The sequence below is a fragment of the Excalfactoria chinensis genome, chromosome 9 (assembly GCF_039878825.1).
Source record: "Excalfactoria chinensis isolate bCotChi1 chromosome 9, bCotChi1.hap2, whole genome shotgun sequence".
Classification (NCBI taxonomy): domain Eukaryota; kingdom Metazoa; phylum Chordata; class Aves; order Galliformes; family Phasianidae; genus Excalfactoria; species Excalfactoria chinensis.
The window spans coordinates 15729786-15743124 of record NC_092833.1 but is presented as its reverse complement, the minus strand read 5'-3'; the positions used below and the strand labels follow the sequence as shown (position 1 = coordinate 15743124).

Below are 13339 nucleotides of genomic sequence, written 5' to 3'. Positions count from 1 at the left end.
TTCAGGAATTCCGAGGCATAGATGGCTTAAAAATGAATCTTGAGGCATGAGTTTCCATAAGGCTACAAATCCCATCCCTTAGATCAGGTCTACAGATCTAAGGCTTATGAGTGAATGAAAGGAATGCCGACATCTGGTTTGGAAAATCAGAAACACTCACAGCATTTGAGTTGATGAGCTTCTTCCCAGAACCCTGTGATATCTACCATCACCTTTTCCTTGCTACAGCAGATCTGTCATTGGTATTTCAGGGGAAACATGGCATTTCTACATACGTGCCTGTTTATGCATGGACACGCATGCATGTGTGCAGACACACATATTTACATGGATCTCTGAGTTTCAAGCAGCTTTTTCATTGGTACTTCATTGTCAAGCAAAAGCCTTTATAGCTGTTGACAATATTGATCGTGAAAAGAATCACTGAAAAATATTTCCAGACTTGAAACCAGGAAATGTTTGGTTAATCACAGACATCACTGAGAAGTCTGCAAAGTGGAGTTTTATCCACTTCCCAATGTCTATGATGCATACAGAATGCATATTCATTGGAGAAGAAAGAGCTTTCCATTTAAGGGCTTTCCAGCATGCGTTTTGTTTGAAATCACTGATGTATTGCTGACCTATGTGGGCACATACTCCATGTGGATGGCCCTTTATTTCCACATTTTCCCATAGAAAGCCCACCTGAATGTGAAGGAAAGGCTCTGTTCTCCCTGAAATGCCTGCTCAAGTCTGCAGACCCACAGGAGCACTTCCAGTGGCCAACCCTGAGCCAGCGCTGATGCTCCACCAACTTGCTGCAGAAGCCTACTAACAAACCTTGCAACTAGGGTAACTTAAAAGCACAGTTCTCCTCTTCTGTAATGGTAATGGTGATTGATCCATGCCTTCTCCAGATGTGTTTGTGACTGATGTTAACTCAATGGAAAAAAGAAACAAAACCCCCAAATTGAAGTGACAAAGAAAGTAAAACCATCCTTCTGATGATGCCCAGCATCAAAGTGCCCTGGGTTTTTGTACCAAGCACTGTGGTTTCAGTCCTTTAATAAAACAGATTCAAAGAGGAAGAGAGAGACTGCTGCACTGGACCAGACCAGCAGTTCCTCTCAGTCCTCCAGCTTGTTTCTGGCAGTAACCAGGACCTGATGCTTCAAAGGAAGGTATTAACCAGCATGATGTTTCTAACACATGAAGGTGACAAGGATCAACTCATGAATGCAGATGCTGCTTGCTCTACCTCACAAATACGCTTCAGGCTAAGACATCACGGAGCAAGACGCTATTTTAATACTACTTTTCCTTTTACCTGATCGGCACCCCCGACATCCTGGGTGCTGTATGGGCACCGGTTAGGGGAAGCACCATTACCTGCGGGTCCACGGGTCTGAGCAGGGGTGGGGTCCGCGCCGGCTGCACGCTGCTAATACTAAAGGACTCTGAGCGAGGAGGCAGGTTGGGGTCTGAAATCCTGTTGGCCACCTTGTGTGGCATCGCCGGCGAGCTCTGACGGTTGAGTCGGGAGCGCTCCTCCACCTACAGGAGGAGGGGGTGACACTGACTGGGTATTTGATGAATTGTGGTTTCTTGGTTTATATACAAATCTCATCTTTGATTTGAAGAAATAAGTTGTTCAGGGTACTGGGTTTTTATATGGACACAGAGAAAGGTCCCCGTGGTCCTGCTACACTCATCCAAAGCTGAACACAGCTGAACACAGCTCAGCTCCCACAGGCTGCTGGTGCAGGCAGACAATACCATCAGGTAACCTGAAAGGAACCTCCAGCTTCAAAAAAGGTAAGGATGTCCCATAAAGAGCCATTTTTAACTGAAAGCCGAGGTATGCAAATCTACAGGAAGCTCTTTACTCTTTAGATATATCTGGGTATTGTGTGACTAGGGGACTCCTGATACCCAGCAGATTGTGCAAAAAGTGCGTTTTAAAGACTCCAAAATGACTATTTGCATTTCATGTGCATAATTCTTTTCTGAGCGTGAGATAGAAAATTAATGCTCCAGGATGAGGCAGCATGCCTCAAATACGTGCTTCTAGAAGATGACTTCTGAGAAGCTCTTACTTCTTCTTCAATGTATCTGTGAGCCAGGGGACCCTTCTCCTTCACTACTACGAGCCCCACAAGGAGTGCTTTTGTTTGATCTGAATCAAAGAATAAACATGGCAGCCAGAAAATGGCTGGCTTTGATCTGAATTTACTGAGTCTGGCACCTCGTCATGTACAGAAGGAAAAAAACACTCCATTACTGAAACAGAAATAAAAACAAAGCCCAGCTCTCTCAGCTAACCTTGATGGAAACACGATGTCTTCAGGTAGCCCAGATAAGTGTGCAACCTGGGTAATGCCACAATTAGGCCGTATGCATTGGTATTCATACACTGTACGCTATGCAGAATTTTTGATTCCTCCACCAGAGATCTGATGTATGGTTTCATTAACATGTCATTAATGTGTTAAATACCCTTAGCATGTCTTAATTATCCTAGTAACAATGTCACGCTGAAAAGCTATCCATGGAACAAGTTAGCTCAGAAAGAACCACAGCTCTTCACTAAGCAAATATTCATGAACCAAAAAGGAGAATTATATTGATAAAATTAATCTTTTCCTCTTTCGAATGGCAAGCAGGAGAAAGAGTAAAATTCAAGTAAAAGGTGTTCTTTCTTTTCTAGCTCTCTGTGACCAGCTGGGCCGTGCCTGTGTCCCAAGAGAATATCACAGCTTCCCCCAGGCACTACCCAACCTACGGTCAGAGGCTGTGCACAGCTCTGCTCAGCGATGCCCATGGGAGCAGACACAAGGACAAGCAGCAGAGTAGAGTGGGAAGGAGAACTTCCTCTGAACAAGGGAGCAGCAGCATGAATGCTGGTCTGAAGGCTCAGTCCAGCAATCTGCTTATCAGCCAATCTTGGCACAAACAACATGAGCTGAAGGCAATGCCATTGGTATGTCCTCTGGCTGCTTGCAGGAGCTCTCCAGCAGAATGCCAAGCCATAATGTGTGGCTGATTATGGAGGACTTCAAAGCTTGTGTGGGGGAGAAGGCAGAAGAGTAATGAAATGGAGGTGGCTGTGTACTGGGAAGGAGAAAGGCACTTGGTTTTCCCACTGCCAAGCCTCCTTGACAGCACTTTATTTCACCAGCTCAGTGGATGAAGCTCTTGGGACTCTCCAGCTGTGTTGTACAGAGCTTTATCAACTTCACCATTAAGCAAAGGGGGAAAAAAGCATCACTCTGCAGTGCTGAGCTCTGTAGGAATTCATCATTGCTCCAGTTTCAGCTACCTCCTGTGTAACTCAAGATTCTCCTCCAATAGGAAACATCCCCAGTAGTTCTTGCGCAGGTCCCAGTGGAAGCTGCTGTTTTAACATGCAGCTTCAAAGCATGAAAAGAACAAAAGCCACAGGGACTGATGGAAGAGCTCAGGCATGCTGCCTTGCTGCAGAGAACAGCCTGGCTTGTGCCGGGCCACTAAAGACTGTGTGGTGGGAGAACACTGTGGGGCCAGGCCACTGCTTGGAAAATGTCTGACTGAACGTGTCCCCCTTATGCACGGCCTATTGGCCCAAACCTGTCCATCAGCTGAACAGGCTGTAAGTACTCCGTCACTGAGAAATTAGCTGTCTGCGCCACTTTGATCAGCCAATGCTTGCCCATAACAGAACAGTCAGTAATGTGGAGATGGATGCTAATTAGAGTAACACTGCTTTCAGTGCTTTTCAGTGCTTTTCACCGTGATATGCTGGTATCAGCACTAGTTGGACTTGAGTATAGCCAGTAAGGATGGTACTTCAATACAAACAGCAAAGTAGCTAAATAGTGCTAAAATTGGGAGCATGTGAAGTAGATAAAAGGGACAGAGGAGCAGTTTTGGGAAGTTCCCAAAGGTGCTGCATCAAGGCAGTACATCAAACTACTGCTTCCAAGAGCCCAAGGATGGCACAATCATTGCTTTGAGCATTTCATTGAAACTGGACAGAATTATACAGGCAAAGAACAAATGGTATGGACAGCTAATTGGTGGAAGCTGGAGATGTTCCAGCACGACGGGAAATCTTGTCTTTCCTATGATTTCACCAAAGGGTGTGAAGCCACTTTCTACCACTCCAATTTGCATTGCAGTTCCCAATGCCCCACTTCAAGTGATGACATCAAAAGAGGAAACTCTCCCACAGAATAAAAGAAATGGGCCTCGGTGTTTGAAATCGAAAGCCGAACCCAACACTTTTCTCCTTCATCCTAGAAAAAGATTCCTCTTTATAAATCTTTGTCATAGTTTTGATGACAGAGCCATGGGTACACTTCAATAATGTTCCACATGATTTATTTAAAACTAGGCAAAGAAAGGCAGAGTTTACTCCCTTTTTCCTGCCTACTACTTACTCTTAACACTACTGTAGACGAACAAGAGCCCCTGCTTTGCAGAAAGCTGCAGAAGTGCCACCCAGGTGGAAGACTCTCCTGCCAGAGGCAGTTGGGTGCTGTGCTGTATGGCACATCTGGCCTCAGGCAGGAATGTCTTGACCACCTACCAAACCCCTTCTTCCACATGAAAGGCTGCAGAATAATCCTGCAATTCTGTGAAAATATGTTTGGTTGCCATCAAAAGACTCTGAACACTGAATCAGAAGGGAATGAAGAAGAAACCAAAGGGAGCATGAAGAGGAGAAAAGAGTTTTCAAAACCCCATTAACTCCACCAAGACCAAAGGGTGCCAGACGTCTGGCAGCACAGCAGCGGTCCTGCTCAGTAGGAAGAATGGGTGAATTATTAAACGACCTTTTTGTGGAGGAGGAGAGTTACAAAATTAAACCAACTAAACCCAAAGAATTCTAGGAAAATTAAAAACAAGAGTGGGCACCAGTCTTAATGGAGCCACCACAAAGAGATTAAGGAGAACGAAAATGTTCGCGTGCGATTCTGACACTGCACTGCAGACAATGCATGTCTTCATCTTTTCAAGACGATTCAGTCAGGCAATAATTAATATTCAAGATCTCACAATGGTTATAACAATTCTGTCTTTCTGATGGGGAGAAAATCAGCAATGTGGCTTCCATTCCTAAAAATCACAAAAGAAGAGCAATCCCCAGAGATAAAGCCCTCAGCATGGGAGAAAAAGCTGTCTTTTCTCTGTTTGGTTATGGGAAGCTGAATTAGCACTCTGAGTGCACCCACAACCACCTCTTGGCACTCTGCAGCAGCTGCCCCTTCTCAGGCAAACACAGAAGCTGCAAAAGTGGCCCAGGCTCCTTGCTGGTGTGTCCCCATGTACCTATGGCTGAATCCCTCGAGGACACTTCACCTCTGTGTATTCCCTCATGGAAAAATCTCTCACCCAGCACAGTGCTGGGTAAGAATCAAGCTGTATGCACGACCCACATTCCTCACTCGTGCCTACCTCCTTGGCCCACGCTGGTTTCTCACTGGCATTTATCCCTTCTTTGTAATGGTAGAGTGGTTTCTTCTCTGCTGGTCTCTGGTCCTGCCGCTGCTGCTGCTGCTGCTGCTGCAGGGACACCAGGTAATCCCGCTCCTGCTGGAGCTGTCTCTGCAGCCGCTCTGCTTGCCGCTGCTCCTCCAGCTGCTTGCGCTTATACTCCTACCCAGAAGAAAGCACAGTGACATGGATGCATGGTGCCCAGAGAGCATGTCGACGCAGGACAGCAAAGTGCAGGTTTATCTTTTGGGTAGAAAGCTGGGCCCAAGCATCTGAAAAGCCATTTTCTTGCAAAGCCCTTTAGATCTGAAGACTCTGGGGGCTGTAAAGCATCCCAGGGGGAGACAGTTCAGAGGACACAACCAACAAATCCAGAGTTTTAAACCCCGCACTGGACTTCGCACTTAGTTGATCTCTCTGCCTCCATTTTCTACACAGGAACAGACAGAGGTAGTGCTGCATCACCAGAAAAACACTGCACAACCTGCTGATGGCTCCAACACCTACACAAAGCCTGTGCAATTCTGTCCACGCAGCAGCCTGACCAGGGGTCTGGGCAACCTCCTCCAGCAGGATCAGGCACTGCTCCTGGCCCATCCAAGTCCCTTGGTGGCTGCTGTGCTCCCCAGAGAAGGTGGGAGGCACCTCGGGGATTGCAGCCTTTGACATCCTACAGCTACGAGTGCCCTGAGGCACATGGGAAGTTGGTCTGCAGAGGCACATTAGTGCCAATCTGCCAGGGGAGGCTTCCAATCTGCGTCAGAAACATGAGGTCAGCATGGACATCCCTTTGCCAGTCCCAAACAGAAGCCAATTAGATAAAATAACTTGCTCGGAGGGCTTGTAAATTACCATTGATTTTGCCCAGATTTTTCTGGATGAGAAGAACAAAGGATCAATGCAACAAGGTGCCAAACACCATTAGTTCATAAAAACCCCCAGCCAAAGCTGAGACTGTGGAGCACTCTGTAGGACTAATTTATTGTTGGTGTCAATGGCAGCACAGCAGAGCCAACAGTATGATCTTCCTGAATCCCTACAGCTCTGTGAGGTTTAATGACTAAATCATTAACAACTTTTGAAAAGGCCTTTTTAAAAAGCACAGGCTTGTGTGAGGGTTTTGCTTTTCCCTAAGTAAATTCAACAGGGGGACAAATAGCAATCCGTATAGATTAAAAGTATACACAGTGAGAGTATAACAGCTAACAGCATTTTAAAAGAATTGTTCAAAAAAAGTATAATTAAACAAAAGAAAAAGAAGAAAATGTCACGAAAGGGACTACACGGTGTTCCTGTGAGGGAATTAAAACAGGAGCATTCACACAAAACATTAAAATCCACATCACAGCATGGGTTTGCCCAGCCCAGTTATGTTACAGCTCCATCATACTCCAGCATGCTGCTAACAGCCATAAAAATGTGGTGGGGAAGCAAACAGGGCCGTGTTGCATCCAGGCTTGCTCTTCCAAGGGAGGCTGAAGGCACGTGGGGACACGGGGAGCTTGCTGGTGTGGGGCTGGAGGGGTGGCTGTATGCCCTTCACAGCTTGCTGGTCCATGCCTCAGCATGGTGGGAGACATGCAGGGGGTGTGGGTGCATGCGGGCAGGAAGCATCAAGCAGGGACGGGGTGTCCCATTTACCAGAAGAAGTGCTTGCTCCTGCAACAACTGCTGCTGCAGGATCTCTAACTGTCTCTGCTCCTCCTCTAACTGTCGCCTGATGTACTCCTGGAGGCATGGCAGCAAGGATCGAAGGAAAAAGAGAGAGAAGGTGAAAGAGGCAGTGTTTTGCAAGAGGAAGAGCAATGAGGTGGGCACCCAAATCCATCCCACCCACGTGCTGGCACTGATCAATCAGACTGGATACCCCCAGCCCTGCCCAAAGAGCCCAAGGACTTCTGAGGGAAATGAGCTAAAACTGCTGGGAAATAGTAACGTTCACCGTGGGCAATGCAGAACCCACCCCGGGGACAGGAGGGTGGTGAAAACCCTTCCCTGAGAATCTCCAACCTGCAGGCAGACAAGTGGATCCACACAGAAATCAATTAGGACAGCAGGAAGCGACACACACGGTGCTATCAATTAAACCGTTTCCTCTCCAGTGGTGAAAGTGGGGAAGAAACAGGAGTGCTCGAGAGAAGATGGGCCTTTTATCTCATTAGGGCAAGAGGCACACACTGAGGGTGAAGGCCCACATTACCTGCTCGTGCTCGGCACGCCGCCGTTCCTCCTCCCTCCTCATCTGCTCCTCATAATGCCGCCGCTGCTCCCGCTCCTGCTGCTTGCGCAGCTCCTTCTCCCGCCGTTGCTGCTGCAGGGGCAAAGGGCACAGGTCAACCACCAACATGGGTGTCCCCTCATCTCACAGCCCCACAGAGCCACCCCCGAGGTTTGGGGGGGGATGCTGAGAAGGCAAGACGTCCCCTTATGCTTGCTGAGACCAAAACCTAACACACAGAAGATCCAAAATCCAAGGGTTTTTCTCTTTTCTTGATTCTTATCCGCCAGTCATGTTATCTGCTAAGGAAAAGAAGGCTCTTGACCAAGTCGCTGAAGATCAAACTGCTTTTTATGACAAGGGCTCACACATTTACAGCCTCTTCCCCTGCAATCAATATGGCTCTGTAAGGACATGCTGCTCCAGTCTGGCCACAACGCTACTTGCAAGGAGGGGAAGCACACGCTCATCATATGCCCATACTGAAAACAATTAGCTACAGGCCGAATCATTTTGCAATCACAAAACAAGTGCAACAGGGGCTTACCCTGCCCCTGCCCACCTCCTGGCCCATAGTCCCTCTTGTTTAGCTCTGTCCTGTCCTAGCCAATAGCAAAGTGGAGCATGTCATGGTAATGACAATCCACCACCTGCTCCCATGCTTCTGATGTGAACCGCATGCGGATGATGGACTTCTCCTCACTTCAGAGGTACCAAAAGTGTAACTCATGATTTTTCTCCCCTTCAAGGCATCCTTCCAAGGCTGGAGCTTATGGACACCCAACCCGCTCTGCTCAGGGGTTTAGGAGCCCCAGGCATGCTCCAGCCACCAAGGCAGCAGGCAGCTCTGCATGGCCACAGCCAGCTCATCAGCAGAGGGCACTCAAATGCAACCAGCAGCTGCCAGGGACTGCGGCCTGCGCAGCTCCTCCTCTGGGAGCAGAGACACATGCAGTGCTCGTGGGGAGGTAACCCATAGAAGCACAGACCAGGGCCCTGTTTCTCCCTTTTACTACCCTTTTTTCCACCCAGACATTCTTGCTGCTGTGTGTTGGCAGAATGCAGTGCTGAGGAAGGTACCGGAGCAATTTAAATGCTGCATGACAGCTACATCACATGGATGGAGAACAGGCAGCTGGCTACAGAGGCTCCGCACAAGGAGCTGGCTGAGCTCTCTGGAGGTGAAAATGCTTATACTTCAAATTGCTGATGAGCAGTAAACCTGCACTGTATTTATACATAGATTTGCTATCTATTAGCTAGAGATACACAGACATTTACCCACAGATCTATCTAGATACATATCTCTATATATATACAGATATCTACAGACAGATACAACAAAAATACATCCCCATTATAAAATATGAAGGAGCCATTGCCTGTGTTACACCCTTCCATCCACAGGTAACACCCACAGGGATCCTGCAATCTGATGGCTGCCTCCAGCTTAACAGCAAAGCTGCAACAGCATTAGTGCCATCCATGGCCGTACTCATCAGTGCTGTTTAATTTGCTGCAGGGAAAGAAAATTGCACTCAACCTGAAATAACCTGCCAGCTCCAGACTCTGGAGTGTCCCACACCACGCACGTTGTCACACTGCCCACGAGATGCATGTGTTACTCTGTGCGTACGCATGTCCTCGTTGAGAGCAGTGCTAACATATGTCTGCTTTGATTCTTTTAGCTCTCTACACCAAACGAGACGAGCAGGACGTAGCAGTGACACATGGGATTTCCCAGCTTTGCCAGCTCCTGCTTGACCTCCTCGGATGAGAGCTGGGGAGGTTGCTACTCCCATGCACTCAGACGGCTCTCAGGAGCATGGGCTGAACACATGCTAACCTCAGCTCCCAAACATAGTGTGCATCATACTGGTTTGGCTTGGAGGGGGAGAGGGCATTTTAAATGTGGGTTGGGTGTTGTTTTTTTTTGTTAAAATAGCATGCTGTTGAATAAAGCATATAATGGTTGTGTAGGTTGGGCTTGGCTGGCAGGAGGCAGGGGACTGAATGCCACAGCTATTTCTCAGATAAAAATCACTGGATTGGTCTTTATTTCCCATCCAGCAGGCACACAAAGCCCAATCCCTCCAAGGGAGAACAGAAAATGCTGTTCCCAGGAGGGAGCTGAACACTGCTACCCTTCCAGCCAAATGCACACACCAATGCCCAGTGAGACAGGTCCATTTCAGGCCTCTCCCAGAAGGCACACACCTAACTACCAGCCTTCTCTTGCACTTCAAGCCTAGCAAAATGCAGGAGCTGGGAACTGAGCCCCCCAGGTGCAGCTTCCTTTTGGAGCTGGGCCAGCTGCTAATTGAGACAATTAAGAGACTTCTACACCCCACTGCACCTTTATCAAGGCCCAGGTTACGAAGCTCATCTCTGCTTCTTCCCACTTCTACATCCCTTTGGTCAGGCCATACTATAACCAAGGCTCTCTACAAGCAATATCCTGCCCAATGCTCTCCCTGCAGAGATGCAGCAGCACAGTCTCCTTGTGCACTTGCTCTCAGGCCCTGCTTCTGCAACTGGCAAATAACCAGGAGGGATCTGGCCCCATGGAGGGGTGAGAGAAGCCCCCCCCAGCAATGCACCTCTCTTCCTCTCCTGGCTCACAACAATGCCTTCCCCACTCAGCTCCCGTGCCCACCAGCACAAGGAAGATAGGGGGATCCTGTTTGAAATAGGCACTGAAATCTGCAAGATGCAGCTCAAAACTGAAATGAAGGATTCAAAGAGCTCTCTTTGTTTGCCTCCTTTTCTCCCAGTTTTCTGCCCCCTCCCTCCCACCCTAAATGCACACTTCCCACATTTCTCCAAGCCTGCAACTACTGTGTGTATTTACACTATCCAGATTTATTATTCATGCAAGGCAAGAGCACCAATTAATTAGGACTGCGTTTATATAACTCTGCAGGTAAGGATTTATGTAGCTGCTTGTAAGCCAGAATGGGATCTTATTTGTGCTGCACTGGAAATGACAGGTTTTAAATATTGATGAGGAAAGACACACGAAGGCAAAGCCTCCAGCGGGAAGGCCCTTGGAGGTTGGGCATGAAACAAGGACTTCAAAGGAGCAAGCTCTCCCTGCTTGTACAAGATGCATTTAGGAGCAGGAGCAGTGGGAGAGCTGTTCAGGGTTAGAGTCTCCCCATGAACCATGAGGGCCCTGAGAGGGACACATGCCAACGCAGCTCTCAAAAACCTTGGCAGCTGCTCCCAAACCTGAGCATGAGGCAGCAAAGATGTGGAATGGGAATTCCAAGCAACAAATGAAAACAAATACTTGAGATGGTTGTGTTGTTGTGACAGGCTCATTTATCCAAGCCACCAGGGAAATAGTGACTATGCCTGGAACATCATCGTTCCTGACACCGAGCACTGGAGCATGGAGAGGTGTTTCCCACCGGTAGAAAAATGGGGTCAGAACTTCCTACCACAGCAAATGGGGATGTGACAACGCTCCGAACCATCGCAGGCTTTATTTGGGATCATCATGGAGGAACGTGACTGAGACTCTGAGCAGAAAGAGGGTCTTGCTCTGAAATGATGAGCTCTGCAGGCTTTATAAACAAAGCAAAACTAAAGAGATGTAAGGTTTAGTGCATAATTGCATTATAGGAGCTCCTGTAACACGACTTTCCTTGTAAATAGGTATGCTGGCTGCTGCCAGGATCACTGCAAAGTAGTAATCCTAATGAAAATGCTCCTTTAAGCTACATGACACCCACGTATGAACAAGAAAATAACAACTACAATTCTATCTAGCCTAAGTTCACCTATACTTAATTGCAGGAAATCTTTTGCTTTGCTTTGTAAGTAAGCACTGTTCAGTAGACAGTGCTCAGATGGTTAACACCTAACAGAGCTGCAGTGAGTTTGTATTCACTGAACATCCAGCCCAGTAACTGCAGTGACTGAAATCTCCCATGTAAACAGCAAGGTGCTTAGATGGGCCCTGTGCATTCCCTGTAAGATCTGACCTTTTGTTTTCTGCCTATCAAGAAAACTAAAATCTGCAACGTGACACAGAAATGAGGTTATATAAAATCCTTCCTGACTACAGCTGCTCACTGCTGCCGAGGGGTCTGCATGGATATTTGTTGTGCAGTATCCTTAAAGCTCCCGACCATGAGATGTGTTTTCCTCCAGCTTAGCAGGAGTTTTGATGGTGAATGCAGGGCAGCCAAGGCTCGCTTTGCACAAACGGAACGTGCAGAAACTTCCTGCATGGGGGTAAACAAAGCTGCCATTCTACTCCTCACAATCCAGCAAAGATAAGCCTCAGCATTGGTCCTGTGAATCAGCACAGAAGAAATCCTGGTCTCATTAGGTACAATAAATGCATAGTCAACAACTGGAGCTGTTGCAAAGTTAGTGTCAGAAGGAACTGGGAAGCCAAAAGGAAACTTCCTGACTGTTGCCAAAGCATTTGGGTGCTGCTGTGATGGGTCTGTAGGGCTGCTCTCTGGAGCAGAACAGCAGCAGGGGGATGGAGTACAGGGTGCCTCAGGCACTGACCTCAATATTGAGCTTGGCACAGCTGTGACAGCTGCTGTCTGCAGGCCTCTGTGTGGCCAGCAGGCACATGCCACCCCAAAATATCTGGGGAGAACATAAGGTCCAAACTACATCCAACATTGACTGTTCTAGAATTAGGGGCAGGAGCAATGAAACTTTGTGTGCTAATCTCTGCCTCTGCCTGCAGAAACCCATGGAGGATACACACCACCACACAAAGCAGGTGGGGAGCCACAGGTGTCAGTACACCTTAGAAGGGTTTCTTGGGGAAAGCAGGTAATGTAGGGGTATCTGAAACCTCGCTGCATGCCATGAAGCATGGTCAGTCCCCAGGACATGAGTGCTGCTGTTGGCAGAGGGGACATGGCAGCTGCCAGCATGCAGCTCTCTGTTCTGTCTTAATCCCAACAGAGCCCAAGGGTTGATCCCCCTGCGGCTCTGTGCTGGGCAGAGAACACCTTTCAGTTACCATCCCTCTGTCCTTCCCAGTTCTCTGACACAGCAGGAGCACAGAAATGCCTTTTCTCTTGTGGCCTGCTTTGCTCCAGCAGGCATCTGCCTTTCAATTTAGATCTGAACACTGTAAAGCAGCTGGAAAGGAGGTAATGGGTGAAGAGCCCAGGGGGGCTGTTCGAGTGACTGGTAACAGAGGCATTGATTTTAAATACTAGCCATGGTGGCATTAGCTTTTAATGACATGGGGGTAAGGGCAGAGCTGGGCTGAGGACTGTGCCTCAACAGTCCAGGGCTGAGCTGACAGCTTAGTGAGGGGATTAGTCCTCCATCAAAACCTGCCCGAGGAGCACAGGCAAAGAGAGAGAGCAATTTTCTTCTATGTGCAGAGAACATATTAATACAGCGGCAAGTATTGTATTCATTACAGGATTTCAGCTAATCTGCTGTCTGCTTTTATCCTGGTATTGTTCCACTTCTGTACTGCTTGCAGCAAGCACGTTCTGACAATGGCAAAGCCATGATTCCCTTATGATAGCCCCTAAATAAACATGCATTGGCACAGGGGATTTCAGGGTGTGTGTGCATGCGCAAACCTTGTCCTCTCTCCAAGGCCCTCTCAAGCTGACAACATGACAGACTTACACATTTACTAGGCAGAAAAGAGCTCAGAACCAGTGGGAC

At 47.9% G+C, this 13339-nt stretch overlaps 1 protein-coding gene across 7 annotated transcripts in view; it reads right to left on the bottom strand.

Moving 5' to 3' along the window:
* TNIK (TRAF2 and NCK interacting kinase) overlaps positions 1–13339 on the bottom strand; it is a 130694-nt gene that overhangs the window by 27537 nt on the left and 89818 nt on the right. For 4 of the 7 annotated variants that reach the window (XM_072344143.1, XM_072344144.1, XM_072344148.1 and 1 more), the window contains exons 13-16: positions 7658–7768; positions 7099–7185; positions 5419–5619; positions 1372–1536 (exon numbers count right to left, since the gene is read on the bottom strand). In XM_072344143.1, the coding sequence (XP_072200244.1) occupies positions 1372–1536; positions 5419–5619; positions 7099–7185; positions 7658–7768 (564 nt within the window). The remainder of the gene's footprint in view (positions 1–1371; positions 1537–5418; positions 5620–7098; positions 7186–7657; positions 7769–13339) is intronic. The other 3 variants (XM_072344145.1, XM_072344147.1, XM_072344150.1) reach the window with 1 other exon arrangement.